This window comes from Globicephala melas, chromosome 9, assembly GCF_963455315.2.
Source record: "Globicephala melas chromosome 9, mGloMel1.2, whole genome shotgun sequence".
In the NCBI taxonomy this organism is placed as follows: Eukaryota; Metazoa; Chordata; class Mammalia; order Artiodactyla; family Delphinidae; genus Globicephala; species Globicephala melas.
Genome location: NC_083322.1, coordinates 40,971,407 through 40,999,319, shown reverse-complemented (window position 1 = coordinate 40,999,319; position 27,913 = coordinate 40,971,407). Strand labels below are relative to the sequence as shown.

General features: G+C 50.6%; 1 protein-coding gene across 5 annotated transcripts in view; it reads left to right on the top strand.

Annotated features, from left to right (window-relative positions):
- Positions 1-26,967, top strand: part of EEPD1 (endonuclease/exonuclease/phosphatase family domain containing 1) — a 241,286-nt gene extending 214,319 nt beyond the window's left edge. For all 5 annotated transcript variants that reach the window (XM_060305420.2, XM_060305418.2, XM_060305419.1 and 2 more), the window contains 5 exons: positions 13,620-13,730; positions 17,123-17,257; positions 19,428-19,566; positions 24,151-24,345; positions 26,264-26,967. In XM_060305420.2, the coding sequence (XP_060161403.1) occupies positions 13,620-13,730; positions 17,123-17,257; positions 19,428-19,566; positions 24,151-24,345; positions 26,264-26,463 (780 nt within the window). In that variant the 3' untranslated portion in view covers positions 26,464-26,967. The remainder of the gene's footprint in view (positions 1-13,619; positions 13,731-17,122; positions 17,258-19,427; positions 19,567-24,150; positions 24,346-26,263) is intronic.
- The last annotated feature ends 946 nt before the right edge of the window (positions 26,968-27,913 follow it).

Below are 27,913 nucleotides of genomic sequence, written 5' to 3'. Positions count from 1 at the left end.
GCAGTGCTGGAGCCTTGCGGTCTAGAGTGAGTCTAAGAGTGAACTAGTCTGCAGTGTTTACGGATCGAGAAAATATCTCTCTGGGGTTTTAAAAAAATATGTGGGTGTGCATGTGGGAGGGTTAGGGTTGGGGAGCTGATGTAAACTGCTGGCTTTGTTCTGCTCCTCCATTATTTCCTTCGGATTTAAGTACTTACATAATCGTTTCCCACCCTTTTGTGTCAGCTTTCTCTCTCCCTGTCCCTACGCTTTCTGTTGCTCACAGGCAAAAATGCTCTTAGTAATCAGTTGTACTGTGGGATGGTTTGTTGGAGGTTAGAGACCGTCTTTCCTCCATCTATACCCGTCTTACTCATTCTCTGAGCTTGTTTACCTGAAAATGTCAAAGGGGGAAGAGGACTCTAGAAAAGGAAGAACTGCGGTTGGCTAAATCAACATGGTTTGTCTTAGGCAATGTTCTCATCATCTTGGGGCAGATGCCTTTTTCCTTTACACGTAAAATGTTGTATGTAACATGTGTGGTTGACATTTCCTGTCGAGTTTTTGGTTCAGCGTGTCAGTAGGAAGTACCAAATGAAACTCTGTGTCCTCCACCTTTATTGTTGGCGTGTTTCTCCAGCGAGGTAAAAGCATTAGCATCTATGGAATGGCATGTTTGGTGCAAGCCATGGTATGGCCATCCCAGCGTTTCTGCTCTAACTTGTGGGACTTCACTCTGCCTGCAGCTCTCCTACGCTCTTCTAAAATAGCCACAAAGTCCTCCAAAACGCTTTGCTATTTTCAGACCTGCTCTCACTTAGAATAATTAGTTTCCAGCATTACTCACAAGTTTAGTGTCTAATTTGGGCAAGGGGTTTATTTTATTTGCCCTAAAACTGTCTTTTTTAAGTTTCAGAGAGCCTATATTCCAAGAATTACCAGCCTCTGCATGTCTCTCCCAGGTGCATTATATAACCATGTGGAGAGAAGGCTGGAATAACTCTGTCTAGAGGCGGCCTCCCCAGGGCTGTGGCCCTGCTTCCCTGCTCCCCACATGATCTAGGGCTCCCTGAGGGACAGCCCGACTTCACAGCTGTACCTAGAATAGGATGTGGCATTTGTTGAATGAAAGAGTGGTTTCTCTGCTCTACTTTAAACATCTAGTCCATTGCCCGAGTCACTTTTTAAATTATTGACATAAAATTCCATACCATAAAATTAATCATTTTAAGAGTCCACTTGAAAGTGAAAAATTCAGTGGCATTTAGTAGCTTCACAGTGTTGTGCACCTGTCACCTCTGTGTAGGTCCAAGACATTTTCATCATCCGTAAAGGAGAGCCGGCACCTGTTGAGCGGTCCCTCCACCTCCCTCCCTCCCCCTGGCACCTGGCGACCGCCTGTCTGCTTTGTGTCTCTGGATTTGCCTCTTCTGGACATTTCATGTGAATGGAATCATACAATTTGTGGCCTTCTGTATCTGTTTTTCTTCACTCAGTGTAATGTTTTCGAGGTTCGTCCATGAGGTAGCAGGTATTAGTTCCTCATTTGGGGGGGTTAGTTCAGTACTGTTCCAGTGTATGGATATAGCCCGTTTTGTTTATCTGTTCATCAGGTGATGGACATTTGAGTTGTTTCTGTCTTTTGGCTTTTGTGAATAGTGCCGCTGTGAACATTCACATAGCAGCGTTTGTTTTCAATTCTTTTGATCCAGCTTGTGCTTATTTCCCAGTTATCTCTCAGATCTGTCTACTGCTCTCCTGTCAGTCAGGCCACGCTTATTACTTACTGCACTACTTAACTGGTCTGGCCTTTCTCCATCCTAACTCTACACTGCAACCCTATAGCCTTTTCAAAATGCAGATCTGTTGTTCATGCCCTTCATTGATTTTAGAATTGCTCAGAGGGTAAGAAACAAACTCCTTTCAGGCCCACAGGGCTGCATGACCAGGTCTCTAACCATTCCTTTAAGCTCATCTCACCATTCAGCCCCTCACGGTCTGAGCTGCAGCCACACTGACCTTCTGTCCTACAAACTCTCCAGGCTCTGCCCCATCACAGGCCCTTTGCACATGCTACCCCTGTTGCCTGGAATGCTCCCCTCTCCTCTTTGCCTAATTAACACCTTCTCATCCTGGAATTCTCAGTGCAAGCCTTACCTCTTCAGAGAAGCCTTCCCTGACTAAGTCAGACTCACCCCCACGGCCACTGCCACCATCATGGATGCCCACAGGCTCCTAACCGCTCCTTTGCAGCACAAGTTCAGCTGCATGTTTGGATGATTATTTGATTCATAACTGTGCCTGCAGAGACAGAAGGCAGCTGTCCTCAGATCATGGGTTCTGGAGCCAGACTGCCTGGGTTCAAATGCTGGCTCTGTCCTTACTGCCTGTGTGATCTTAGGCAAGTTAATTAACCTCTCTGTGCCTCTATTTTCACATCCACCAAGTGAGGATCCTAATAACATAACACCTACCTTAGAAGGCTGTTGTGAGAATGAAATAAACTCATGCGTGTTAAGTACCTGGCACTAAAATGACCTCAATAAAAGTATAATTACTGTAACTTTTTAAAAACATAAATAACTGTGCCTACGTTGGCACCCCTACACCCCTCATCCCCAGACTGTAAGCTCAGGGGGGCAGGGAACCATGTCTCTTTTGCTGGCGTTAGAGCTCCGGAGCCTAGCCCAGGATACCGACACGGTTAGTGCTTGTTACATTTTTATGGAATGATTGGATGAATCCATTCTCACGCTCGCTAGAGAAGAAAATTAACACTACCGTGTTCCATCTCTCCGTCCATATCTGAGTTTTAAGGGGCTCTGCCTTCCAGCATGCAGTGTGGTGGCACTCGGCTGCAACCCCTACTCCTGCCCACATCCCCAGCTGCTGCGTTTGGGGAACTGTGCTGCCGCATGTGGAGAGTCGAAGACGGGGATCCTGTGTCCTTGGCCCTATGCTGAGGGGGTGCCCAGTCTCTATGACAACCACAGGAACACGGAGGAGGCTTGCCGTGCACGAGGCCGTGTGCACCCCGCCTTTCAAATATCCAGCTCATGAGGCGGGAATGATTGCTATCCCCTGTTACAGCCGAGGAGAGGGAAGGCATGAACAGGGGAGCCATTTGGCCAAAGTCAAAACCCTTGGTAAGTGGCAGAGCCAAAGTTTGGATCCTGGGAGCTTTTCTCCCGAGTCTGCGCTCTTCACCTCCCCGTTAACTAATGAACATGACCCGCTTAAGCTCTGAGAACGCGGGAAGGACTCCTGCACTGAAGGAGTGGAGGTTCCTGTCCCGAGTCTGGACAGCTTTGTTTAAGGCCCCAGAGCAAACAGTGGACATTCCCACTGAGTTCCGGCTTGTGATTCCCCCCACCACCCCCCGGCCCTTTGCACCTGACGGTCCTAGCAGATACAGGTTGACATCTGGACAGATTCTCTAAAGAGACTTTAAAAACAAACCTAGAGGGGAAAAAATAAAAGTGAGAATTGTTTATCTGCAGATGAAAGAAACTAAACTATTTACGAAGACTCCCACCTCTTATGTCAGTCGGGGATCTAAAAAAAGAGCGTTAACTTCCTTTTTGATGGTACATTTCAGGCGCTTAATGTCTGTGGTCGTTCACTCTTTAGGCCCCTGTGCTGCCACCTGTTTATCACAAGTATGTATATTGAAAAAAAAAAAAAAACCTCTTGATTTACGTTCAGAAACAAAAACATTACGACTTTAACTTAGGATCTTTTTTTAAACATGTGGATGAAACCATTGTGAGCACATAGGGTAGAGTGGTGAGGTTTTATTGTTACCATAGTAGGTGATTTTAGGATGTTTATATTGAAATGAAATGAGCCCCCAAATGGCAGAAATTCCTCCCAGCCAACGAAACATCCACCACCAGGGGGATAGCACATTGTGTCCATATGATAGCATGTTAGATGGTGCATGAAGTGAGTTTGGAAGAGTTTGTAATAATGTGGCACAGTTATAACAAAACGGTGTGTCTTTATGAATAAACAGATATACATATATTAATAAAATGCATAGGAAACATCCTAGAAGGGAATCTACCAAAAATGTTAGCAGTGATTGTCTTTGCACAATGATATTCTACTTAAATTTTTCTTTGTTTCTTTACTTTACAAATTGTCCTAAAATGAGCTTGTGTTTACTGATACCAGAACATAAACCTCAATTTAAAGAGAAGGAGAGGGGACTTCCCTGGTGGTGCAGTGGTTAAGAATCTGCCTGCCAATGCAAGGGACACAGGTTCGAGCCCTTGTCCGGGAAGATCCCACATGCCATGGAGCAACTAAGCCCGTGCGCCACAGCTACTGAGCCTGCGCTCTGGAGCCCACGAGCCACAACTACTGAGCCCGCGTTCCTAGAGCCCATGCTCCACAACAAAGAGTAGCCACCACAATGAGAAGCCCGCACACCGCAACAAAGAGTAGCCACCCCTCGCTGCAACTAGAGAAAGCCTGTGCACAGCAACAAAGACCCAGCATAGCCAAAAATAAATAAATTTATTTAAAAAAAATAATTTAAAAAATAGTAAAGAGAAGGGGAGGAGCTTCCCTGGTGGTCCAGTGGTTAAGACTCCACCCTCCCAATGCAGGGGGCCTGGGTTTGATCCCTGGTCAGGGAACTAAATCCTGCGTGCATGCTGCAATTAAGAGTCTGCATGCGGCCGCATGCTGCAACTAAAGATCCCACATGCCGCAACTAAGACACAACACAGCCTAAAGAAAGAAAGAAAGAAAGAAAGGGAAGGGGGAAAAAAACCCAAAATTACTAGCACAGTCTTAACTCCCATCTCAGATTAAGAGTCTTAGCATCCAAAGAGAAGAACCTTTGGAAATGTCCCTGAAGAGCAGAAACAAGGGATGATGAGTACGGTGACAAGGATGGTGGCAGCATAGGAGTGTGGAATCCCCACAGGAGGGTCCCAGGCCCCCCGCATGCCTCTCCCTTCCCGTCCTAGCCTGGCTTCCATCTCCATGAATCTTCAACTCCCTCTTACTCTCCTTTTATAATTGCCCTTGCAAAGTCCCCTCCACCCCCCATGCTTATTTTTAACCATCTTGTTCAGGAAACATGTGCTGAGTAACTCCTGGGAGCACGGAAGAGAAGCTACCAGGACCAGCAGCTGCTCCGCTGACGGGGGGCATGTGGGTGTTACTTCCCTTGACTCTGAAAAAGCAGCTGATGATTAGCTGGTTGTGGAGGCTGAGGGAATGTCTCCTTGGTTGCTTTGTATCTTCCTCAGCATGATAAGAATGTTTAAACAAGGATGAACAGTCCTGCAGTATCCTCTCGGGTCCCCATGGAGGAGTGTGCTCATTGCAGCTGACCTAGCTGGGGCTCGCGGGCAGAGTGATGAAAGGGCGGTAAGCCCATTGCTTCTCCGGACGGATGGAGAAGCAGGGGTCTGAGCTTTTAGGGCAAGGGCTCCCCTATAAAGCTCTAAACGCTTGGCTGTGTGTCCCACCGGTCCCTGGCCCCTACCAGGAGGAAGCCTGTAGTCTGATGTGTTGACCTTCCCGGGAGAGCAGCGTCCTCAGGACCCAGGCAGCCTGGTGCATAGGTGAGGAAACTGACATTAGCAGGGTGGTGGTGGTGCAGCTTTTAGCTCCAGAGGACCCACACACACATTATCACACAGGGCAGTTGGTTTAATTTGCGTTTTCTGAGCCTTCTCTCCTGAGTTAAGTGCATTGGACCAGTAGAGTTGGCTACCCCAGGTTTAACCCTCCCCGGCCCACTTTCTGGCAGTGGGTGACCTTGCCGTGTTCCCTTTCTGAGCCCTGCTTTCCTCACGTGTCACATGAGAGAATTATTAACTGCCTCACAGGATGGTCATTAGGATCAAATGTGATAATACGTGAAAATTGCCCACTTAATAAATGCTGGTTCCCTTCCCTCGCCCTTCCTCCTGCCTCTGGCTCTGTCTCTCTCACAGGGTTCAGAAGCTAACTTGGCCGGTGATCATTGACCACCTATGTTTTCTTACTATTGCTGGATTTACCCAAACTTAACCTATTAGAATTGCCACCTATTAAAAGTAAGCTCTTATTTTAGGCACTTCAGCAAGGAGTCTTCAGATGGGGCTTAGGGCATGTTAAGGAAAGCTGAGGCTGGTTTTTGGAAGAGTGGAATCCATTCTCCGCGTTGGGGAGAAAGCCTTTGGAAAGTTAACCCAATGCCCTGTGTGTGGCGCAGTCAGCTTCTTTATGGAGTTCATGTGGCAATTATCACAGAGAAAGAGGGAGAAAGGAGTGTTCATGTTTCTGAGAATCCTGTATTTTCTCTCCCAGTTTTATACTTCTCTCCCCCCACCCCCCTGCCTTTCCCTCTCTCCTCTACCCTCTCCTCCTAGTGTTCTGGAATCATGCTGTGTTGGAACTTGGAAGTACCCTTGGTGGGCGGGGGAGTCATCTCCTCCCATCCCTTCACTTTACAGATGGGGAGATAGAGACCCAAAGAGGTCAAATGCCAGGGGTGCCTGGGGTCCCGAGCTCCTCCAAGCTCCCCTTCTTCCAGCCCCTGAAAGTGGCCCTCTGAGGACACTTCCAAAGCTACAAGGAATCAAGCCCAGTTCTTTCTCTCAATATTAGAAAATGATAGTTTTTCAGTGAGCCTCCAAGGGGCAGAGGAATGGCTTCCCTCTCTCCCTCCATGGACTCCAGGGCCTCTGGGAAAGGCTTTTAGAAGCAGTGCTGCAGCAGTGTTGTGTGAGGGGCTCAAAGCAGCCCTGGAGCCCCGAACACACGGCTCTCTGTCCCACCTTGCGCCTGTCTCCCCTCTGGGATACGTTCCTGTGTTTGCATTTGAGCAAAGGTGACTACACCTCATCCTGGCTCTGTGAGAACAATCTCTTTCTCTTCCATACAGATTGGGGGAGAAAGGCGAGTGAAAGACTCTTCACTTTTGCCCTATGTCCATGGTACATTTTGTGTGTGTGCCCTGCTCTGGGGAGAGGTGGACCAGGGCCTTTAAGACGCCTAAGAACCGTTAAGGCACTTAGCGCTTAGAAGGAAAGAGCAAAGTAACTTGAGTGTATCGCTGCCCCGTAGGCAATACGGCCTTACAAAACATCAACATCTTAAAGTCTAAATATGCCCGGAAAACTTTGTAATAAGCTTATTTGTTACAGTCCAAAGGCCAAACATGATTAATACTGCTCCAGGCGTAACTGGGCTTTTGCACTGCCCAGTGTTCTTCTGAGAGTGTGTTGACGTTTTTAGTGCCCCTACCCATTCCTTGGTTTCACTCTCCACGTGATCACTGCCAGGTACCCAGAGATGTGCTGGCTCCTAATGTTGGCTATAACATAGGTGTGGTTGACCATCCTGGCAAAGATGAGCCCTTGCTTACTATTAACATTTCACAAAATGTTGTCTGTGGTATTTGCTCTGTCGAGTCTTTTGACCTCGCCTGACTTAATACAGGGCTGCTTTCTTTTATGATGGAAGTTTATCTTTTTAAGGCACCTGTGCCTCTCCATCCACCACAATACACTGTGTTTCCAAGAGCTGAGTGCACAGAGGGAATTGGTGGTTGACAAGCGGAAAAGTCACCTCCAGACTCAAAGAGAAGTCACCTCCAGAATCAGGAAAGCAAGCGAAATAGCCAACTCAGGGAAGCAACTTCATCCGGAAATTTGACCCAGAGGATTCCAAGTGAAAACATACCCTCCCTACCCCCCAACTCCCCCCACCGTCCAGGAAGCGGGATAAGGGTAGCCCTTTGGAGTTTGCGTTTCGCCTGCCCGTACTCTGACATTCTGTCTCCAGCTGACTGTGCAGTCAGCACTAAGCAGGATGTCTTTATAACCAGCACACAGAGCCTCAGGTTTCCTTTCACGTTAACTGGATGCGGAAGATGAAGGGACCGCTGAGCTTGGCGGTGCCTGGACACGCCACTGAGTGAGGTTGGAACACCTTTCCTATTGTTATTTTCCAATCAGGACCAGATGAACTAAGGAGTATTCATTTCAGGAAGGGGGAAGGGTAGAAGGGAAGAAACAAAGTCCAAAGGTCCACAAGCAAAAATCAGTTGTGTCAAGCCTTGGAACCTTTTGTCACTGCAGAGATGAAAAGAGTCCAGTGATCCAGGCAGACCCGACGTGCATCACATTCTAAGTGTAGCCAAAGGAATCTTGACTTTTAGGACCTGACGTTCCTGAATGCCGGTGCCTTGGACAACTTGGAGATTGGAGTTTAAATGTCTGTCTTGAGGCGCCTTATTGCCAAGGTGAAGGGTGGGGTGGATTTGGCCTTGACGATCAAGTTCTGCCATCTGACCAGCAGGTTGTGGGACAGGTGCTAAAGGATGGTGACATCACCCCTACTTGATCTGAAGCTCGAGAAACAAGTCCAGCCCATGGGGGTTCTTGTAACTTATCCTGGGAGAGAGAAGCCATAAGGTGGATTCCCCCAGAGACACGCCTTTGATTTATTCATTCAGTAAATATCTGTTGCACGCTTTTTGCCGTACGGTGGCCAGGCTCCCTCTATGTGTTATCCTACGGGGTGATCTGCAAAGGGCCTCGGTCAGATGCTTCCACTGGGCAGGGTGGGAGAGCTGAAATGGTATTTATTTGTTTTGAACAGTAAAAGCTGTCTTTCCCGACCACAGGTGTTAAAAATGCGAAGGCCGAGTTCTAAAGCAACAGTTGTCTAAGCTTCTAAAACTTTGGTTTAAAATTGCTTGGGGGGGCTTCCCTGGTGGCGCAGTGGTTGAGAGTCCGCCTGCCGATGCAGGGGACGCGGGTTCGTGCCCCGGTCCGGGAGGATCCCACATGCCGCGGAGCGGCTGGGCCCGTGAGCCATGGCCGCTGAGTCTGCGCGTCCGGAGCCTGTGCTCCGCAACGGGAGAGGCCACGGCAGTGAGAGGCCCGCGTACCGCAAAAAAAAAAAAAAAAAAAATTGTTTGGGGAACTTGTCAGAAGTGCATACCTTGGCTCTAACCTCAGAGATACTGATTCAGTAAGGTGGGCAAATCTGCGGTTGAAAATAAGAGGCGGAGTAGTTCTGACGGAGGCAGACAGTGGGGCTTTAGAAACACCAGTGGCAGGTAGGAGGACTCCTGTTGGGGCTGCATAGATCACAGTTACCTGGGAGGCTTTTTTCCAATCACACTCACCTTCTCCCTCCATTTCCACCCTTTCTGCCCTGGTGAGCCACTTTTCCTTACGAGTATCATTTCTCCCTTCTGGTATGCGGGCGAAGCAGAAAAGTTGAGAAGCAGCCGTTCTTAACAAAAACAAAACCAAAAATCAGCTTAAGGCAGGGTTCAGGTTGAGGGCTCTCAGAGGATGCTTTTGTTTTCCTTTGAAATTTTTGGGAGATGGGATCTAAGGATTGGTGAAGGCCGGTTGGCCACACGCCTTGCTGCCTGCCCGGCCCCACCTGTTCACCTGTTCTGGCCAGGAGGTGGCAGGTCAGGAGACAGACCTCAGTTCATACACACACACACCCCACCCCCCGGCAACCTCTGTCAGCTGTGCAATCTTGAAGGTAAACTCACTTACGTTTGGGCGTAATCCTTCTGGGTTGCACCTCACTCCTGAATAACTGGTAGGATGTGGACTGTCGGTGGCGGGGCGGATAATAGGGGTGGTGTGTACAGAAGAGGAGGCGCTCTGGAGCAGGGTGCTCAGAGCTTGCCGAGCTTGTGAATCACCGTGGGATCCTGTGAAAGTGCAGATTCCGATGCGCTAGATGTGAGATGGGCCTGAGAGCTTGCATTTCTAACAGACTCCCAGGTGATGTTCATGCTACTGGTCCACGGACCACTTTCTGAGTAGCAAGAATTTAAAGGTGCCCCCCTCCTTAGGCTTGCTGCAAGCTGTTAGTGCAGACAGTCAGCTAAGTTAACGAGCTGGCAGTACTTTTTTCAGTCCTAGAAATAGAAGAAAATACCTACCCCTTACCTAATGCTGATCGTGAAGATTGGAGCATAGAATGCTTTCAGCCGTAAACACTGTTCTGCCTGGTCCCTTATATTATTTCTCATCCCTAATAACATAATAAATACTGAAGAAGAGGGTAGAGGGAGGAGTCATCTATTCTGTGGGCCAAGAGACTTCAGAGGTACAAAGTACAGGCGGCCCTTAGGGTTCAGGAATCATGGTTCCTTGTCTCCCAGAGTTTACCTGTGACGGAAAGGCTTTTAAATATAAAACAAAGAGGAGAGTGTCTTTCCTTCATTTAATAACACCAACTTTAAACTTGAGTCAGAGTCACCTGGAGGGGCTGTTAAAATGCAGATTGCCAGGCCCCACCCAGAGACTCTAATCCAGTAGCATTTTAGGTTCCCAGGGGATACTGATGATCACACTTGGGCTAACTGGCACATCTTTGAGAGCGGTGTGCATGGAAAGCAGTGCCAGCCTGTGCCACCTCCTCACCGTTCTGACCCCTCCCTTCCAAGTGGCATTGCCAGCAGCGGGAATGTTTAAGCTGGGCTGGCGTTTGGGGCGTGAATGGGAGATTCACCTGTCTTCAGGTGTCTGAAGGTCCTGTGAGGGTCAGGAGAGATGAGCTTTCTGGCTGCCTGCAGATCACTCTTCCCAGCACAGCCTGACCCCAGAAGCCCGGGCTCTCCAATGTAGCTGATTGGCTAATCACCTCGGGGGCTTTTTAAAACTAGAGCTTCCCAGGGGGCATCCTCAGAGATTCGGGCGAGCAGCCAGGTTCGGGACCCCCTGCGTGGAGAGCAGTGAGGCACCAGATGGGCAGTGGAGAGCTGCCCTCCTTTCTAATGATTCTTGGATTCGGCTCTAATGAGTGCTCAGCACGTAAATGATCGCCTGGCAGGAGATCGGACCCTCTGGAAGTGCATTTCCTGCTGGATCCCTAAAATTAGAGTCGATAAATTCCACCAGCATTTTCCCAAGTGCTTCATTTCCTACCCGAGGATGGCTACCAGCCAGGACCATCTGGCCATGGGGATTCATCCGAGGCAAAAGCCCCCCATCGGGAATAACACCGTCCGTGGCAGTGTTGAAAGAGGAATGGATAAAAGTCACTGATGACCAAATCCCAGAGACAACACTTCCCAGGCAAACTCAAAGTCAGGTTAAAATTGAGGCAATTATTTAAATAATTAGCTTCAAGAAGAAATTCCTCCTTTTGTTTATCATACATGGATTTGAGGACTGTGGTCTTCCTTGGAGTTTCCTGGTTCACCAGCAGAGCGTCACTGGGCGCCATGCTCTGTGTCAGGTGGGTTTTATAAAGGTGACTTGGGGACAGTCCCTGCCCTTATGGTGTCCACCGCTGGGGAGAGGTAGGCACGTAAACACATAACTGTCAAAGCAGCATGACTCCTAGAACAGTAACCATCTAGAGAAGCCCTCCCAGCAGGCTCCATCCTTGCCTGGTCTCATTTTCTCCATAGCGCTTGTCACTATGGCAATGACTGGCTGAGTACTTGCTTATGCCTCGTCTTCCCTCTTGCAGCATGAGCAATGGGAGAGCAGAGAACAGGCCCTTAGACCCTGGCATCTCTCAGCCATTGGATGTGAGCCTCCCAGGAAGGGCACGAGTGCAGCTGTCTGCAGCTGAGGCATTCCCAGAGGGGGCTGCCAGCTGACGGCTGTGTGCCCACAGCACCACCTAAATCTGGGGCGGATGCTTAGGGAGGATGTGGCAGCTGCAGTGGTTCTCAGACCTTCGCAGGCATCAGAGGGCTTGTTAAAACACAGGTCGCCGGGCCTCACCCTAGAGTTTCCGATACAGTAGGTCTCGGATGGGGCCAGAGAATTTCTAACAAGTTCCCAGGTAATGCTGTTGTTCCTGGGCCCCAGACAACACTTTGAGAACCACAGGGGTGGTACGTCAGCATAGACGTCACGGGTTACCCAGTGGACGGATGGTAGGTGATCGAATGACAGAGAGGCAGGGAGACCTCTACAAGCTACGCCAGTGACCCAGGTGAGAGAAAATGGGTTCTGAAAACGGGCCACAACAGTGGTGCTGGAGAACAGAAAGAGGACACTCCAGACACACGTGACGCAGGGTGGGGCCTGGTGAGCGCTGGCATGTGGGAGGAGAGGGAAGAGGCAGAGCAGCTGGAAGGATGCAAATGCCAGGAACTGAGATGGGCATGGGGGGGAGGGGAACGGCATGTTCCTTTGGGACCTGCTGGGTGTGTACTTCTTTGGAAACCTTCAGATGGGAATGTTAAAAAGGAAGTTGAAATACAATTCAAAACTCGAGAGAGGAATCTGAGCTGCAGGTACGGATTTGGGGGCCTTTGGGATAGAGGTATAAGCTGAAGCTGTGGGGCTGAGTGAGATTAGTCCAGGGCAGTTGATTAAAGAGATAGCAATGGGGCTTCCCTGGTGGCGCAGTGGTTGAGAGTCCGCCTGCCGATGCAGGGGACACGGGTTCGTGCCCCGGTCCGGGAAGATCCCACATGCCGCAGAGCGGCTGCGTCCGTGAGCCATGGCCGCTGAGCCTGCGTGTCCGGAGTCTGTGCTCCGCAACGGGAGAGGCCACAACAGTGAGAGGCCCGCGTACCGAAAAAAAAAAAAAAAAAAAAGCAATGATGCCTCCAGAAGGGAGCCAAGAGATTGGCTTGTAGGGCGGGCAGAGAAAGAGATGAGTGGGGTGGTCCAAGGTCCTGAAGCAAAGGGACAGGAGGGTGTCACTGGGAAGGGGCAGTACCAGCTGTCAGAGAGTCTCAAATGAGATGAGCCCAAATCTGACAAATTCTGGGGTCGACTCAAAAGAACCAGCCCTAAGAGGTGGGGTTGTGTTTGAGTCATGAGTTAGAGGAACCGGTCCACACACTCTGAAGCCCGTAGTTTTTCAACTCCTCATTTTACTTTGTCTGTGCAATTTTATTTTGCCTTGATGATAAAGTCGCCTTACGGTACTGTACTGGTGGAACACACATAAACAAAAAGAAGCTCACCCTACAAACACACATGGGGCGTAGTTACCATCCTCGACAGGAGGGCTTTCTTCTCAGAGGAAAACCAAGGTGAACAATATAGTGGTGCACGGTGAAGGCGGGGGGGGGGGCCAGTTGGTGTTTTTTTAATTGAAGTATAATTGACTTACAATATTATATTAGTCTCAGATATACAACATCGTGATTTGACATGTTTATACCTTATGAAACAACCATTACATTAAGTCTAGTTACCATTTGTCACCACACAAAGTTATTTCACTATTGACTACATTCTGGGGGTCAGTTTTTGCGCCTCTAATATAAGCGGTGGGAAGACAAGACACCATGTATTCATCTTTTTTCCTCTTCATTTGATACCTATCTAGAGCCTTCTGGGACCTTAACCACTGGTTTTACAGGGATTAAAAGGATTCTGACAACTTGTTTTGAACTATTTGTGGTAAAATGCTACAAAGAGAATCGATTGCTGTGAGCTGAGTCCCCCAGTGATAATTATGTATTTCACGGGTAGACAGTTTGCTTTTTAATTTGTGGCACTTGTTTTGCCATCCAGGTCTTCGCAAACCCCGGTTTCTGAGAACACAGGGCTGAAGTCTGACAAGTGTCTGAATCAGGCGGATGAGTCAGGATCACACATTTTCCGGCTCCTCGGGCCGCCTGCAGCGGGAACGGCTTTAGGCGGGAACACATACTGACTTGTGCTCTGTCTTTACAGTTCTGTACGGAGCTAAACCAGCCAATCCTGCCCAACATCCGCAAGTGGAAGGGGCCCCGAGGATGCTGGAAGGCCGTTGTTTCGGAGAAGCCCACGACTCAGCTCCAGAAGGTACGCCCTCATCTGCAGAACTGGGCTTTCCTTTCCATTTTCTTTTCCCCTGATCACAGACATTTAAAATTATTTTCCTTTGCCAACATCGTTGATGTAATTTTGTATTTCTGCCCATTTTTTAGCTCTGGGCCATTTGTTTCAAAATGCCCTGGTTCTCCTTTCCTGTTTGGATCAGGAATGCACTGCCGCCCATTCGGAAATGGGAGTTTGGGTGTTGGGAGGAAAGGAGAAATCCTGTCTGGAGCCAAGGCAGCAAATGGGGCATTTCTGTCCTTTGTGCTCCTAATCCCTCCTCCACAGTTCTAGCTTCTGCCAAGTTTGTGGAGAGCCCATTGTTCATTGACTGAAAACTTCAGATTCACTTAATTCATACGTGAAGTGTTTGCTTTCAGTGGTAGGAATTGTGCGTATGGAGATGCTCTGTGGAAGATTTCAGCAGATTTTAATTCTGAATTTTCTTTCATTAGTATTGCCCATATGGGTTTGGGTAAATCTCTGTAATGTGTACATTTTCACTCCTACCTATGATATTCAAGAGCAGTTTTTACTCACTGGAAATATTCAATATCAGTGGAGTTTTAGATTTTTTAAAAAAGACTCCTGATACTTAATTATGAGTGGATTATATCATTACATAATTTTCCCATAAATGCAGATGTTATATTTTTTATCTCTAGGATACCTAATATGCTTATAAACATATAAATTGTACTCATCTGAGTGATATTTGAGATTTGGGGCTTTTAACTTATAAATGTTTACTGGATTAAAACTATCCAGTCACTTCTTGACAATAAGCTCTCTCTTTAGCTACTACTTTAAAGTGTGATGTAAATCTTACTTCTCTGGGTTTTGGGGTGTAAGTGGTTCCTGCAGGTAACAGCCAGCGTACATTCACAAGGAGGCTGGAAATACGGCCAAATTGGAAGGTATCTGGTCTTTACCACTCCAGCTCATAGCCGTCCCTTCTCAGTCCACGTAGAAATAGTTCTGATACCACCTTGCTTTTTTTTTTTTTTTTTGCGGTACGCGGGCCTCTCACTGTTGTGGCCTCTCCCGTTGCGGAGCACAGGCTCCGGACGTGCAGGCTCAGCAACCATGGCTCACGGGCCCAGCTGCTCCATGGCATGTGGGATCTTCCTGGACCGGGGCACGAACCCATGTCCCCTGCATCGGCAGGCAGACTCTCAACCACTGCGCCACCAGGGAAGCCCACTTTTTTTTTAATAGCACTTTACACAAATATGTAGGTTCACAGGGCTCTTACGGTCCACTTAACACTCTTTTTTCATCTGTTCAGCAAATCGTTGAAAAGGTTACTATGTGCCAGGCAGTTATATGCCAGACATTCATGGTGAGAAAAATAGACCCAGTGACCCAGCCCTGCCCAGGGGCTTGACTGAGCCTGACGGAGGCTGTTGGAGGGACAGGCCAGGTAACCCTACTCCAGGTCAGGTGTCAAGGCCATTGGAGAACAGCGTGTGGCTGCCACTCAGATCTCTCAGCCTCAATTCCTTCATCTGTAAAATGGGAGCAGCAGCCCCTTCCTCAACTCACAGGGTGGCTCTAGGATTTTATAAGATAATGTGCACTGAATGCTTGATTGACAGACATAAGCCAGCGCCTGGCAGGGTACACACGAGGCGGCAGGCAGGTGTACTGGGAGCTGGTACCCGTCGCAGGCTGCAGCTGGTCCAGTTTAGCCAGTTGTTGCCGAGGGTATAAGGAACCAGCAGTGGAAAGCGCAGCCTGCACAGCCTTGTGAGGCCAGAAAGGCCCAGGCTTGCCGGGAACATAGGTGAACAGGCATGAAAGGCAGCACTGAGCAGGGAGGTGCCCACCCGGAGGGCTCAGAGGGCAGTGGGCCGCGGAGCCACTGAAGGATTTTAAGCAGAGGGGACGTGAGCAGTACTTTAGGGAGGTTACTCTGACACCACTGCTTGGGAAACAGTAAATGGGGGGACAGCCCCCTGAAGCCCACAGGGCAAATGCATTTCCCTCACTGTACGCCTGAGGAAACAGGTTTAGAAAACCAGAGTGGCTCCCCCGAGGTCCCAGGGCTGAGTGATTCGAGGGGATGAGACCCAGGTCTTCTCACTCTTAAACTAGCACTCGTTCACCGGGGTGGGCAAGTCATTTAAAAATAGAAAATGCACGGCACACAGGACACTGTTCCTTCCTTCCCCCCTCTTCAGCACACGTGTGGCCGGGACCTGAGCTGAACTTGGGGACTCAGCAGAGGCCACTCAGGATGTGCAAAGTCACTTCTCCTTTCCCAAGAGCATCGCCGGCCCCTCGGATGACACTGCTGATCCCACCCGGGCAGCAGAGCCTCCAGCAGCTGGGATCGGGGCAGGGGGTTCTTTTCTCTTTCCACAAGCCACCTGGTGACAGCAGCACGACGCAGGCAGGTTCAGAGCGGCCCCTCTGATGGCCAGAGGTGCAGGGGTTTATTTAGCGCCAAGCCCTTGACCCTGCCGACACCACCCCCATCCATCCGCCCCACTCACCGGCCTTCTCAGTGCCCTGCACCGGGGCTTCACACCCCTGTGTGCAGCCCCGCAAGCCTGAGGAGGGCCTTTGACCAGTTCTAAACCACTGGGACTGGTAGCCCTGATGTCTCTTCATCCAGCAAATATTTATTGAGCTTCTGCTAGGTGCCAGGCCCCAGTTGTTATCAGCAGCAACTAATCAGTAAGCAAAACCACCCCTTGGAGTCTTATATTTGACCCTCAGCATTGCCATTTACCAGCTGTGGGGTTTCGGGGGAGTTACTTAACCTCTCTGAGCAGCTGAGTCTTCATCTGACAGATGGGCGTGTGAGTGGCTACCTCATGGGAGGAGATGATTAAAAAGATAACTCCAGGGGGCTTCCCTGGTGGCGCAGTGGTTGAGAGTCCGCCTGCCGATTCAGGGGACACAGGTTCGTGCCCCGGTCCGGGAAGATCCCACATGCCGCGGAGCGGCTGGGTCCGTGAGCCGTGGCCGCTGAGCCTGCGCGTCCGGAGCCTGTGCTCCGCAACGGGAGAGGCCACAACAGTGAGAGGCCCGCGTACCGCAAAAAAAAAAAAAGATAACTCCATGCCTAGTCTGGGCTGCACCCAATCCCCCCAAAAGTAGAGCCCCGGCACCCCGGCTGTATGTGCAACTCTCTGAAATTGCCTGTCCGGGAAATTTGGCGGGGGAACAGGGAGGAACATGCCGTGGCTTTTAGATGTGCTTTTGTCTCAGAAACAGGCCTTGGGCAGGTAACCCCAGGACCCGGTGTAGAGCCTGCTGCTTCCCCCCCTCGTCTCCTCCTGGCCTCACCTGCCGCTTCCCCAGCTCCGGGCTGAGCCCCACCACCAGACAGACCCCTCTGCACACTAACGCCTCATCTTCTCCCGCAGGGCGCTGGGTTTGCAGGGTTCCTGTGGGACACCGCGGCTGGGGTGGAACTGAGAGATGCCACCTGGCAGGAGAGCTCGCCTGGCAATGGGCACGGGAAGCCCACAGGCCCCAGCCCGTACCTCGTGAGGTTCAAGGTACCGCTTGCTCATGTTGCCGTGAAGGGCCACTCCTTCTAAAAAGGAAAAAAAGTCCCCTTTTGAACTGGGAGCCAGAGAAGCTCATCTTTATGCTTTGGTTTTCTTCTCTCTCAGGGCTGGGTCAGCATGCACTCTTGGGGTTCCCTTGGCTGGGAACTTGTCCAGAGCAGGAATGAAAGGGATCTGGGGGAACTCTAGCTCTGCTAACTTTGACATCTGGGCAGGAAGGAGATCAGGTGGTTGCCTTTCAAACCTGATAAACAGCAGAATCACCTGGAGAGATTTTCTTAAAATCAGCGTTTCCTGTACCCTGCCCCAGACACACAGAATGTCCGGTTTTCAAAAGCACCTCCAGTGCTTCTTCCATTCTCCCTGCGCTGGTTAAGGATGCTGGGCCTTTGGGAATTGTTGGATTAGAGGGCAGCAGAACTGCTCTGAGGACCCCCCTTCTCTTACCAGGGAGAGGGGGGACCCTCGAGAGGTCATTTGGGTTTGGAAGGAGCTCAGAAGAAGCTTCTGGGCGGTGGGGTGAGGGCAGCCCTGTAACTGACACCTCCAGCTGAGCCCTGTCTCACCAGAGCCGGGAGCAGCAAGCAGACTGAGCTGCCTCTTCGGTTGCCCTGGACGCCTCTGGGAAGTATTAAGGCACAGCAAACAGTCAGAAGCTGGGCAGCAGGAAGGAGGAGAAGGCAGCAGCCTAAACAGATCACCAAGTCAGCAGCTGGCCTTAACCCCGTGAAGTGACAGGGTCAGGCAGGAGTGGTCCCCAGCAAGCCACCTGCAGGGTGTCTGGGTTCTCTACGCTCCAGACCAGTTCTGGAGCCTGAGAGTTGCCACAGACCTCAGCACGGTCTCTCCCTGGTGGCACGGGGCTGGGGCAGCCCATATGCTGGGGACTGTGGTGACTCTGGTTGAGGTCTAGCCCAAGCTCATCCCGCCTCGCACCCGTGCTTGCAGAGATGCTGGCGTTCCGTGTGCACACACACGCCCGGGGGTGTCTGCGTGTTGTGCTTATGGTACTGATGCATAAATCAGCTAGGTATCACCTCTTCCCTGGGTCCCTTTTCTATGTAAAGTGACTGTACTGGCTTTGGCCAAGCAAGGCAACAGGCAGAACCAGCCAGTGTCTCTAGGGGGCAGGCTGTTTTTAACGGCCAAAGAGAAATGCTTTCAGATCACAAATTACTGGCCCAGATCCTCTAAATGAAGCGATCCCCTAGACAGGCACGTAGCCTCCTCTACTTTGTGTCTCATCCTAGGCCAGGCAAGTTGTAGGGACAGAGATGTGGCTTCTCTCTCCAGGCAGGTTTTCCCCGCCCACGGCCTTACGGTGGTTCCCCCGGGGTCAGAGCCACAGCTGCAGCGGGAGCTCTCCCGGCTGGGCACTGGCCTTGGCAAACTGGGGTCACATCTGTAAAACGAAACTGGTAGCCTCCACTTCCCAGGGGCTCCCTCTGCACCTCCACTTCCTGGTAGGGTTTGGTGTTCGTTGCCATGACAAACAGAAGGGCGGGGTTGCCAAACCCAGAGCAGCTGAGCAGTGCTGCGGGGCTTGGGAGACCGACCCCGACTTTGCGCTTCCTCTCCTGCCCTGGGGACACAGGATGGGCATAGCCTGTGTGCCGCCAGGGTTCAGGCAGCTTTCGTTCTTCACATGTTTGAAATCAGGTGAAAGTAAACCTCAGGGCGCAGTGGTCTCTGGAGGGAAGAGAACACATGGGGAGGGGGAGGGGGGAAGGCCGTAGGGCCCGTCAGCGGGTCCTGGCAGGGGGTGGCGGGCTGGCCCCGTGGGGAAGAGCCCCAGGTCTTTGTTAACGAAGCTGCTAACCAGCTGCTAGAGCTGCCTCTTCCTCTCTCATAGCTGCTCAGAAGGAAAAAAGCTACAAAAATTGGACATTTCTAGATGTGCCCAATTTTCCTGGCCCTAAGGAGGAGTAGGGGGTGAAATGTAAGGGGTACACCGATAGGACAAGACAGGTCTCGGTCCTGCAGAGGCCTCAGAGGACTCTTCCGGTGGCCGCCTTGCCTTCTCTCCAGGGGGTGCTGGCCTTGTGTGCGTTTCCCATTGTCGGTGTCGTGCAGGAAGCTATTCATGGGGCGGAGGTAACGGGTACAGGCAGGAAGAACATCTCCGCCTGTCCCTGATGATTTGTTTCCTGTTGCCCAGGTGGGAAGTCATGACTTGACCCTGGTGAACCTTCACCTGGCAGCCCTGACCCTCCCAGGGGGTGAGAACCCCAGCAAGAGTCACAGTGACAGCCACTGCTGGGCTAGCTTCGTGCAGACCTTGCAGGAAACCCTGAAAGGTAGGAAACCGTCTTTCTCTGCGGCTGGGCCAGCAGCCCCCACTTCTGCAGGGCAGGCGGGGGTCACCTCTTCGGAGCATCTCTACCCTCCCTTAGGCTGGTCGTCCTATAGGTGGCGATGCATGCTGAGTAATGCATGGGAAACCACCACACTGCCTGCATCCCGGGGAGCCCAGCTGCCCCGGGCATGCTGACAGCTTTGTCTCTGTGGGTCTAGCGTGCGGGTTCCACGGTGTTGGTTTTGTGGCTCTCCAGCCTCTCTTTGATGGAAAGGATTAGGAGGGAAAAATCTAAGTGATGGTACCCTCCCCCGTGACACCCATCGTGGGCTCCGCTGCCCCGGGTGTGCCCCTGTGGTGGTTCTTCCTGCAGATCTGCACCTGCTCTTCTTGTGAAAGACAGTTGGTGACAAGGGGAGTGGGAAAGTCCTGACGAGCCGTAAGTTGAATTTTTCTCTCTGGTGGGATGCCGACCTTGTCAAAGGAGCCCTGAAGCCGACAGAAAAGCTAGATTTTAATCTTAGCTCTTTCAGCTGTAGGACAGCTGTAGGACATCCGGCAAGTCACCACCCTTCAAGCCCCATCTGATGGGGGCTGACAGTGCTAACCTCACAGGGCGCCCAGGGGCGTGGTAACCGTCTGAGGGAGGACCCAGCACATAGCAGGGGCTCAGCGGACATGAGTTGACTCACAAAAATGCCAGAGGGATTAAGAGAACATTGAAAAGAACAGAACTTCAGAAGAAAGGTGGGGCACTCTGCTTTCCAGGCTCCTGTCCCAGTAACACAGAAGGTTTTCTGTGCGCGGTTTCCCAGAAGGAAAAGTTGACACGGCTGTAAAGACTGGGATGTGCTCCGTCGGGCTTGGCTTTTCAGAGCACTGCGTTTCTCCAGGTGAGGGTTCACAGCTGGAGGCCTGCAGTTCTCTCCCATATTCTAGAGTCTTGACCAATATTCCCTCAGTCGCTAAGCCTTGTTTTCCTTGTTGAACTGGTGCCCCCCGAAAGGTGATTTTTGAAGATTTGGCTACAAAAATAACTCAGTCAAACGACACATTTACAGTTTGAAAAGATTTTTATCATGGTAAAATATACGTAACATGAAATTTACCATCTTCACCATTTTTAAGTGGACGAGTCACTGGTATTAAGTACCTTGACATTGTTTTATAACCATCACCACCATCCATCTGTAGAACTTCTTTTATCTTCCTGAACTGAAACTCTGTACCCATTAAACACGAACTCCCCATTCTCCCTTTCCTCCCAGACCCTGACAGGCACCTTTCTACCTTCTGTTTTCTATGAGCCTGACCGCTCTAGGTATCTCATGTCAGTGGAATCTTACAATATTTGTCCTTTTACGGCTGGTTTATTTCACTGACATTATGTCTTCATGGCTCGTAGTATATGTCAGAATTCTTTTTAGGGCCAAAGACTATTCCATTCGTCGGTCAGTGGACACTTGGGCTCTTTCCATCTTTTGGCTGTTGTAAATAATGCTGTTATGAACACTGATAACACTGATAGGCAGCTTACATCTCGAACCAGGTTGTGCTGTGACCAGCGTTCTCCTTAAATTATGAGTCTTTGGGCTAAAAAAAAGTCGGAAAGATGTTTAAGTTGAGATACTTCATCCAACGAGCAGCTATGTGGGAAATTGTTCACCTACAGCTACTTTCTAACCTATTAAAAAGGATGACTTGATAGCTTTTAAATCTGTGGACATTTCTATTGTTCTTGATCTCAAGCTTTTCCTCTACAGCTACTTTCTAACCTATTAAAAAGGATGACTTGATAGCTTTTAAATCTGTGGACATTTCTATTGTTCTTGATCTCAAGCTTTTCCTCTACAGCTACTTTCTAACCTATTAAAAAGGATGACTTGATAGCTTTTAAATCTGTGGACATTTCTATTGTTCTTGATCTCAAGCTTTTCCTCTACAGCTACTTTCTAACCTATTAAAAAGGATGACTTGATAGCTTTTAAATCTGTGGACATTTCTATTGTTCTTGATCTCAAGCTTTTCCTCTACAGCTACTTTCTAACCTATTAAAAAGGATGACTTGATAGCTTTTAAATCTGTGGACATTTCTATTGTTCTTGATCTCAAGCTTTTCCTTTACACGGAAGCAGAAAGGCAAGATGCCAGTTCCTAACTTCTCTGATACCCTTAGACCCTCATTGTTTTTTCTGATATCCAGGCAGGGAGCAGGTTTTTGTCAGAAAACCTGGGCAGGGTATTGTTCCAAGTTGCCAGGGGACTGTTGACCCACAGCCTGGCTAGGCCTTGACATGCCCATGTAAGGACAGTGACTTATGTCCCCATGTCCCCCTGCTTGTAGCTAACATCCAGTTTGCTGTTAACACGGCAGAGCCGAGGATTCAGGAAGTGCTGCAGCCTGCCCGAGGGGCAACAAGGGTAAATCCATGAGCAGAGGTGGCTCAGCTAAAACAGAGACTAAGCCTTTATTCCACAGGCTTCTTTCTATCAGAGTAAGCAGAGCCGATTTGATTAGCAAACTCTGGGCCTTTCTGCCTTTGTCTGGTACTCAGGTTGGAGTCAGCAGGGGCTGGGGGTGGAGTGCCCATCCTCAGATGGAAGTTTCTTCTTTCAGACCCCACGGGGCCTGTTCCGTGAACTCAGCAAGAGTGAAACAGGGCAAAGTCATGCTTGACGTCTGGGTAAGACCTTCTTCCGCTGGGGACTGGCTCCTGCTATTGTCGCTGGCATTTTGTAAATCTAGGGTCTCTGAGGAAGTCAGCCCAGGCATTCTCCCTTCACTCCTGGAAACTAAGAGAATGACTCAAGAGCCCACCCTGGCGCCTGCACATCTGTGGATTCTTAGAGGCAAGGACTGTCTCGATGTCATTACCAAACCACTTTAACCAAAAGAAGGTGAGTTGTAAGAAACGGGACCTGCCAGTTCAAAAAGAGCCGTTATTTTCATTCCTGAAGTTACACAGAGCTGGGCTTATTGACCCAGGACACCAGCATCTCTCCTGGTTTCAGAGTTGTCTTTTTTTGGCCCGAATTTTTCAGGTCTGCACCCCAATGAAAACCTCTCTCATGATATGGGGAACCTTCTGCCTCAGCCTTTCCTAACTTCAGTTTTCCTTGATAGTCAATAAAGGTAGCCTCTTTCTCTTCGTTCCTTTTCAAAAATACACGGCACCTTAATTCTGCGGTTTTCTTCGTGCTTCGTCCATCATTTCTCTCCTGCGTGTTGATTGCGCGTCCGCCAGGCAGCAGGCTCTGTTCCAGATGTGTGGGGCTCTTCCATCCTAGCTCTTAGTAAAGAGCCCTGGATTTGCGGGCTAGCTCGGTGACTTTGGGCAAGCCCTTCCACCTCGCAGAGCCTCAGCTTCTTACCTGCAAGAGGGCCCGGCGCACGGTGAGGGCTCGGTCATTAACACTGGCCACATATGCGTTGTTACTTGTATTATTCTCAAGTTGGCTTTCCTGTTGGAAGTTGGCACCGATTTCTCAAGACAGCTTGGTTGGGCTCGCCCTGCTTTGGGTGCCAAGGTTGTTACGATCTAGCTTGAGGGCTACGGTTACCTCTCTGTTGGTCACACAATGGTAGCAGGAAGGCTTTGCTCCCGTCCTCTGCTGTCCGTCACGTCCCCTGGAGGAGGGCGTCATGTGCGGTGCGCGAGTGCCCTCTGCTGGTGGCTTGTGTTGTTTCACTTTAGATTTCTTTAGCCATTACTATTGCAACATAATTCGTGTCCAGGAAGATTTTGCTGAGTGTTTCGGATGCCTTTGGCCCTAGTTTATTAATTGCTTTGCTTAAAGCTTTCCTTACAAGGTGCAACAGAAACGCCACTCCCTATGACAACGTGGCTCCCCGGAAGGGAATCTCGAGACAGGAAGTGACAGTGAGGCAGTGGATGGGAATCCCAGGGAGCCTAGCTGGGGCCCACTGTCCTTTCTGAGTGTCTCCTCACTTTGGAAAATACTTCATAACTATCCCACTTATTCTAGTAAATCAAACTATGAGAGAAATGTTGAAAATACTGAAAGATAAAAGCTTTCCACTTTGGCCCTGTATTAGTGTGCTAGGGCTGCCCTAACAAAATACCACAGGCTGGGTGGCATAAACAACGGACATTTATTTTCTCACAGTTCTGGAGGCTGGAAAGTCCATTATCAAGGTGCTGGCAGGGTTGGTTTCTCCTGAGGCTTCTCCTTGGCTTGTAGATGGCCGTCCTCTCCCTGTGTCTTCACCTGGTCTTCCCTCTGTGCTCAATAAATGTTTGTTGAGCTTTTGTTAAATATCTGGGGAAGACCCTCAGGGCTTTCTGTGCTATAAGATTTGGAACCCATGATCCGGAACAGAGGTGATCTCTCTTATCACATTGCCCCCCATTTCCAAATGTGTCACTAACCTACTCCTAAAGTTTGGGGTGGTGTTTGTTGGACAAGGAATTTGGAAAAATTGGGAGAATAAGAACCACGCCACAGTCCTAACCCTGGAGAGTCAATTCAGAGAGTCATGATCCTACTTAAATGAGTTGTGGTCCGTGTTGTGTTGACTTCCCACCACCTCTTACATTCCTGAATTTCTTTCTTCCACTTCCAGGCGAAAAAGAGGTGATCGTTTTAGGAGATTTCGGCCAGGGGCCAGACAGCAGTGACTATGATATCTTGAGGAAAGAAAAATTCCACCACCTGGTCCCCGCACACACCTTTACCAACATCAGCACCAAGAATCCTCAAGGCTCGAAGACTCTGGACAACATCTGGATCAGTAAAAGCTTAAAGAAGGTTTTCACAGGTAAAGCCCAAGTGCTGTTCAGAAACAGAGTGAGGATCGCCTGTCTGAGCTGACAGTTCTGGATTATCTGGTTTCAACAAGAGCCAGGAGTGACCTTCCCTCCTCTGTGGGCATTTATCAGGTTATTGCTTAGGTGGCTGTATAATTATCATTCAAACAGAGCCACTTTTAAGAGTGAAGGGGGTGTGAAAAATAATAAAAGGCATTCACTGATCTGCAGCAGGGCCAAAGCAAGTGTGTCTTGGGCAAACCTGGTTCCGGACTGGCGGCATCCCCCAATTCCAAGATGAGCTGATACCTTAGGCTAATTTTAAGGACACTTAGCCCCTTCCGCAAACACTCCTCAAGCCCTGTCACATTCAGGCGCTGTGTTGTGGCCTGAGGAGCAGCAGTTGGAGGTGAGCTGACATGTCACCTGGCATCACGATAGGATGGAAAAGTTCTTTAGACAGGACTCCACCAGGACCAGGGTGTGGTGGGTAATCTCAGCACTGAAAAGCACTCCTCCCCAAACCAGTCACTTGCTGAACAGACTTTGGGTCATGAAACAGTCATAAGCAGAAATATGGAAGCAGCAGGTCTTTGGTGAAGGACAAGAATGGTGGTTCTCAGTTCTACCTGGAAGCTTTTCTAAGCACCAGTGGATGCAGATTATACTTCAGTGAGACATTAAAAAAGGTTTTAGGTACCAACGCTGAGGTCCCACTGTGAGACCCCAGCGTGCAGCCAAGACTTAGATCCTCAGGACTAGAATTTCCTGTTGGACGGTGTCAGGGGAGAATCCAAAGGGCGAAGAAAGTGGGTCTCAGAGGGAGTGACGGCTATCAAACTAGGCAAGGTGCAATTTGCAGAAACGCAATGCTGGCCAGACCAAGGCCATTGGCAGGTTGCCATGGGGCCCGGTGGGAGGGCAGTGCTGTCACCAAGGGAACTGGAGCGCCCGAGAGCGCGGGGCCGGGAGGAAGGTAGAGGTCGTCTCATCTACCCCCTGCTCTTAAGTTGTAGAAGAAACCGAGGTGCAAGGAGGAGGTGCCACCATCATGGAACTGTCACCTGGGCAGGCACAGCTCACACCAGAGCCCAGGTCTGGATGCACTTAATGATCCGCGACAGTTCTCACTGAGGGCCGTGCCAGTGCTTCTAATTGCTCTGTCCTTGCTTTTGTGACTATTTCATTGTTTCTTTTTGTTTTTTGTTTTTTCGGTACGCGGGCCTCTCACTGTTGTGGCCTCTCCCCTTGCGGAGCACAGGCTCCAGACGCGCAGGCTCAGCGGCCATGGCTCACGGGCCCAGCCGCTCCGCGGCATGTGGGATCTTCCCGGACCGGGGCACGAACCCGTGTCCCCCGCATCAGCAGGCGGACTCTCAACCACTGCGCCACCAGGGAAGCCCTCATTGTTTCTTAAACGTACCTCCTGCTTCATGTATTTCTAAATCTTGACTTTAAAGATACCTTTACTTTCTCATAAACTTCTGTAACTTTCTCTTCTTTGCTCTTTTTGTAGAACTTCCTCCCCACGCCCCCACCCCCCTGCCCCAGTGTCTTTGCTTTGTGAAACAGGACCTTCACTTCGCTTTAGACATCTTTGCAGGGCATGTGTCCCTGTGTCAAACACTTAGCCTTGCCGGTCAGATTAGAAGTGGTGCATAGTGAGGCGGCGGCCCCCACACGTAGACCGACGGGTGTGCGACTGGGCAGGAGGCCTGGACCCGGGGTAGTTTCAGGGCCTACACGGTAAACCCTCACTTGTCTGGCGCATCCAATGGGCTGAAGCAGCTCGTTTGCACAGACAAGCCGGCTGACTTGAGGGGTCTTGTCAGGCTTGCAGACATACAGCACTGGCCTCCAACCGCCAGCCTGTGACCTCCACCCTGTCCCCCATCCTGATTTCTGGGTCTGTCTTCCCTCTGCCTCCAGGCCACTGGGCTGTACTGAGAGAAGGCCTCACGAACCCTTGGATTCCAGATAACTGGTCCTGGGGCGGAGTGGCTTCTGAACACTGCCCCGTGCTCGGCGAGTTTTACACGGAGAAGGACTGGAACAGGAAGGAAGGCCCTCGGAATGGCAACGGGGTCACCCTGGAGCGAAGTGAAGCCAACATTAAGCACGAGCGATGATGACAGCAAATCAGTTTTCCACCCCCTGACCCCGGAGGCGACGAGTTTGCCCTTCCTGGTGAAGATGCAGATCCCAAACTGCCTGCCCTTTCGTCCTCGTTCTGACAGCGCCAGCGCCCGGGCCTTGACCCGCCTGCCTTCCTTGCAGATGCTTTTGGACTCTCATGGGGGAGGGAGCACGTCGGGCCCTCAAGGTGCTGGATGGTCAAATCAGAAGCCCATGGAGAACTGGAAAGCCTCTGACCTGCGGATGCTGCCAACCTCAGCCGCTGCCCTGGGCTGGCCACCCCGCTGCTTGGACCTCAGCTCGAAGGGAACAGCAGTGGAGGCTGCAGGCAGAGACGGAGACCTGCCCGGGCGACGCCGGGGGCTCCCGTTTCTGACCACCAGTCTGCGATGTGCTGGCTGCAAATTCCATGAAGCTTTTAAATTGAGCACTCTCCTCAAATGTTTTGAGTGATGATTTTTAGTTTTGTTTTGAAAAAATAAACAGAGATGAACCTGCCTGGCCTCAGCGAGAGCCTGGGGGTGGGTCCCCTGCTGTGTGTGTTTTGTGCCCCCTTCTGACGCCTCTGGGGGGGCTGTGGCCTGCAGGGCCCTGAACATGGTGAACCCCGGGAGCTCCTTTTACATCCCCACCTTGAGATCATGCAGACGCACCCGTCACACCCTCATTGACCCCCCGAGACCTCTGTAGAATCTTTAGATCGTCTCCTCCCTCCCATCCCATGCTTCATCCTCTGAGCCCTTTGCCGGACCGTCCGTTACTTTGAAGGACCATTTGTGCCTCCAGACACCGTGGGTTCCCTTGTGCTGGACGAGCGTTCCATCAGAACGATCTCCTTTCCTCCTTCCCCACCCACCCAGTTCCCCAGCCTATTCATTCTCTACCCAGAGCCTCCCTCCGCCGATCCCGAGGAATAGCTGTTGATTCTGGATCCGCAGGAAGCTAAGCCCCGGAGTGTCGAGGGAAGGAGGGTCCTTCTTTGTGAGGGGTGTCGGGGGGGGGGCGCTGGAAGCGTGGGTTAACTGCCACCAGGCACCCTTTTCCTTTCCCAGGTTGGGTTCTCGCTTAGGTCCCCGTGAGACCAGGATTGTAATGCCGATTTCACAGCCGAAGAAACTGAGGCTTAGAGAGCTTCACCTCCTGAAGGTCACACAAGCAGTAAGTAAATAGACGGGATTCACACTCAGTCCAAAGCCCATGCACACATGTCAACCCTGTGCTGCCGACACTGACGTGTGAGAGTGTTAACCCAGTGAACGTGTGGCCCACCATCACCACCAGTGGGAACCCAGTGGCTTGTTGGGCCCAGGGCCGGATGGGCAGTCAAAGGGGCCCGTTGTCCATCAAAGGCCACCTTGGGGGCCACCTGGTTCCAAGGAGCATCACTGGTCGTGAGCACGGGGAGGAAGCCCCTTTCTGGGGCCTCTGCAGGTACCTGGGCAT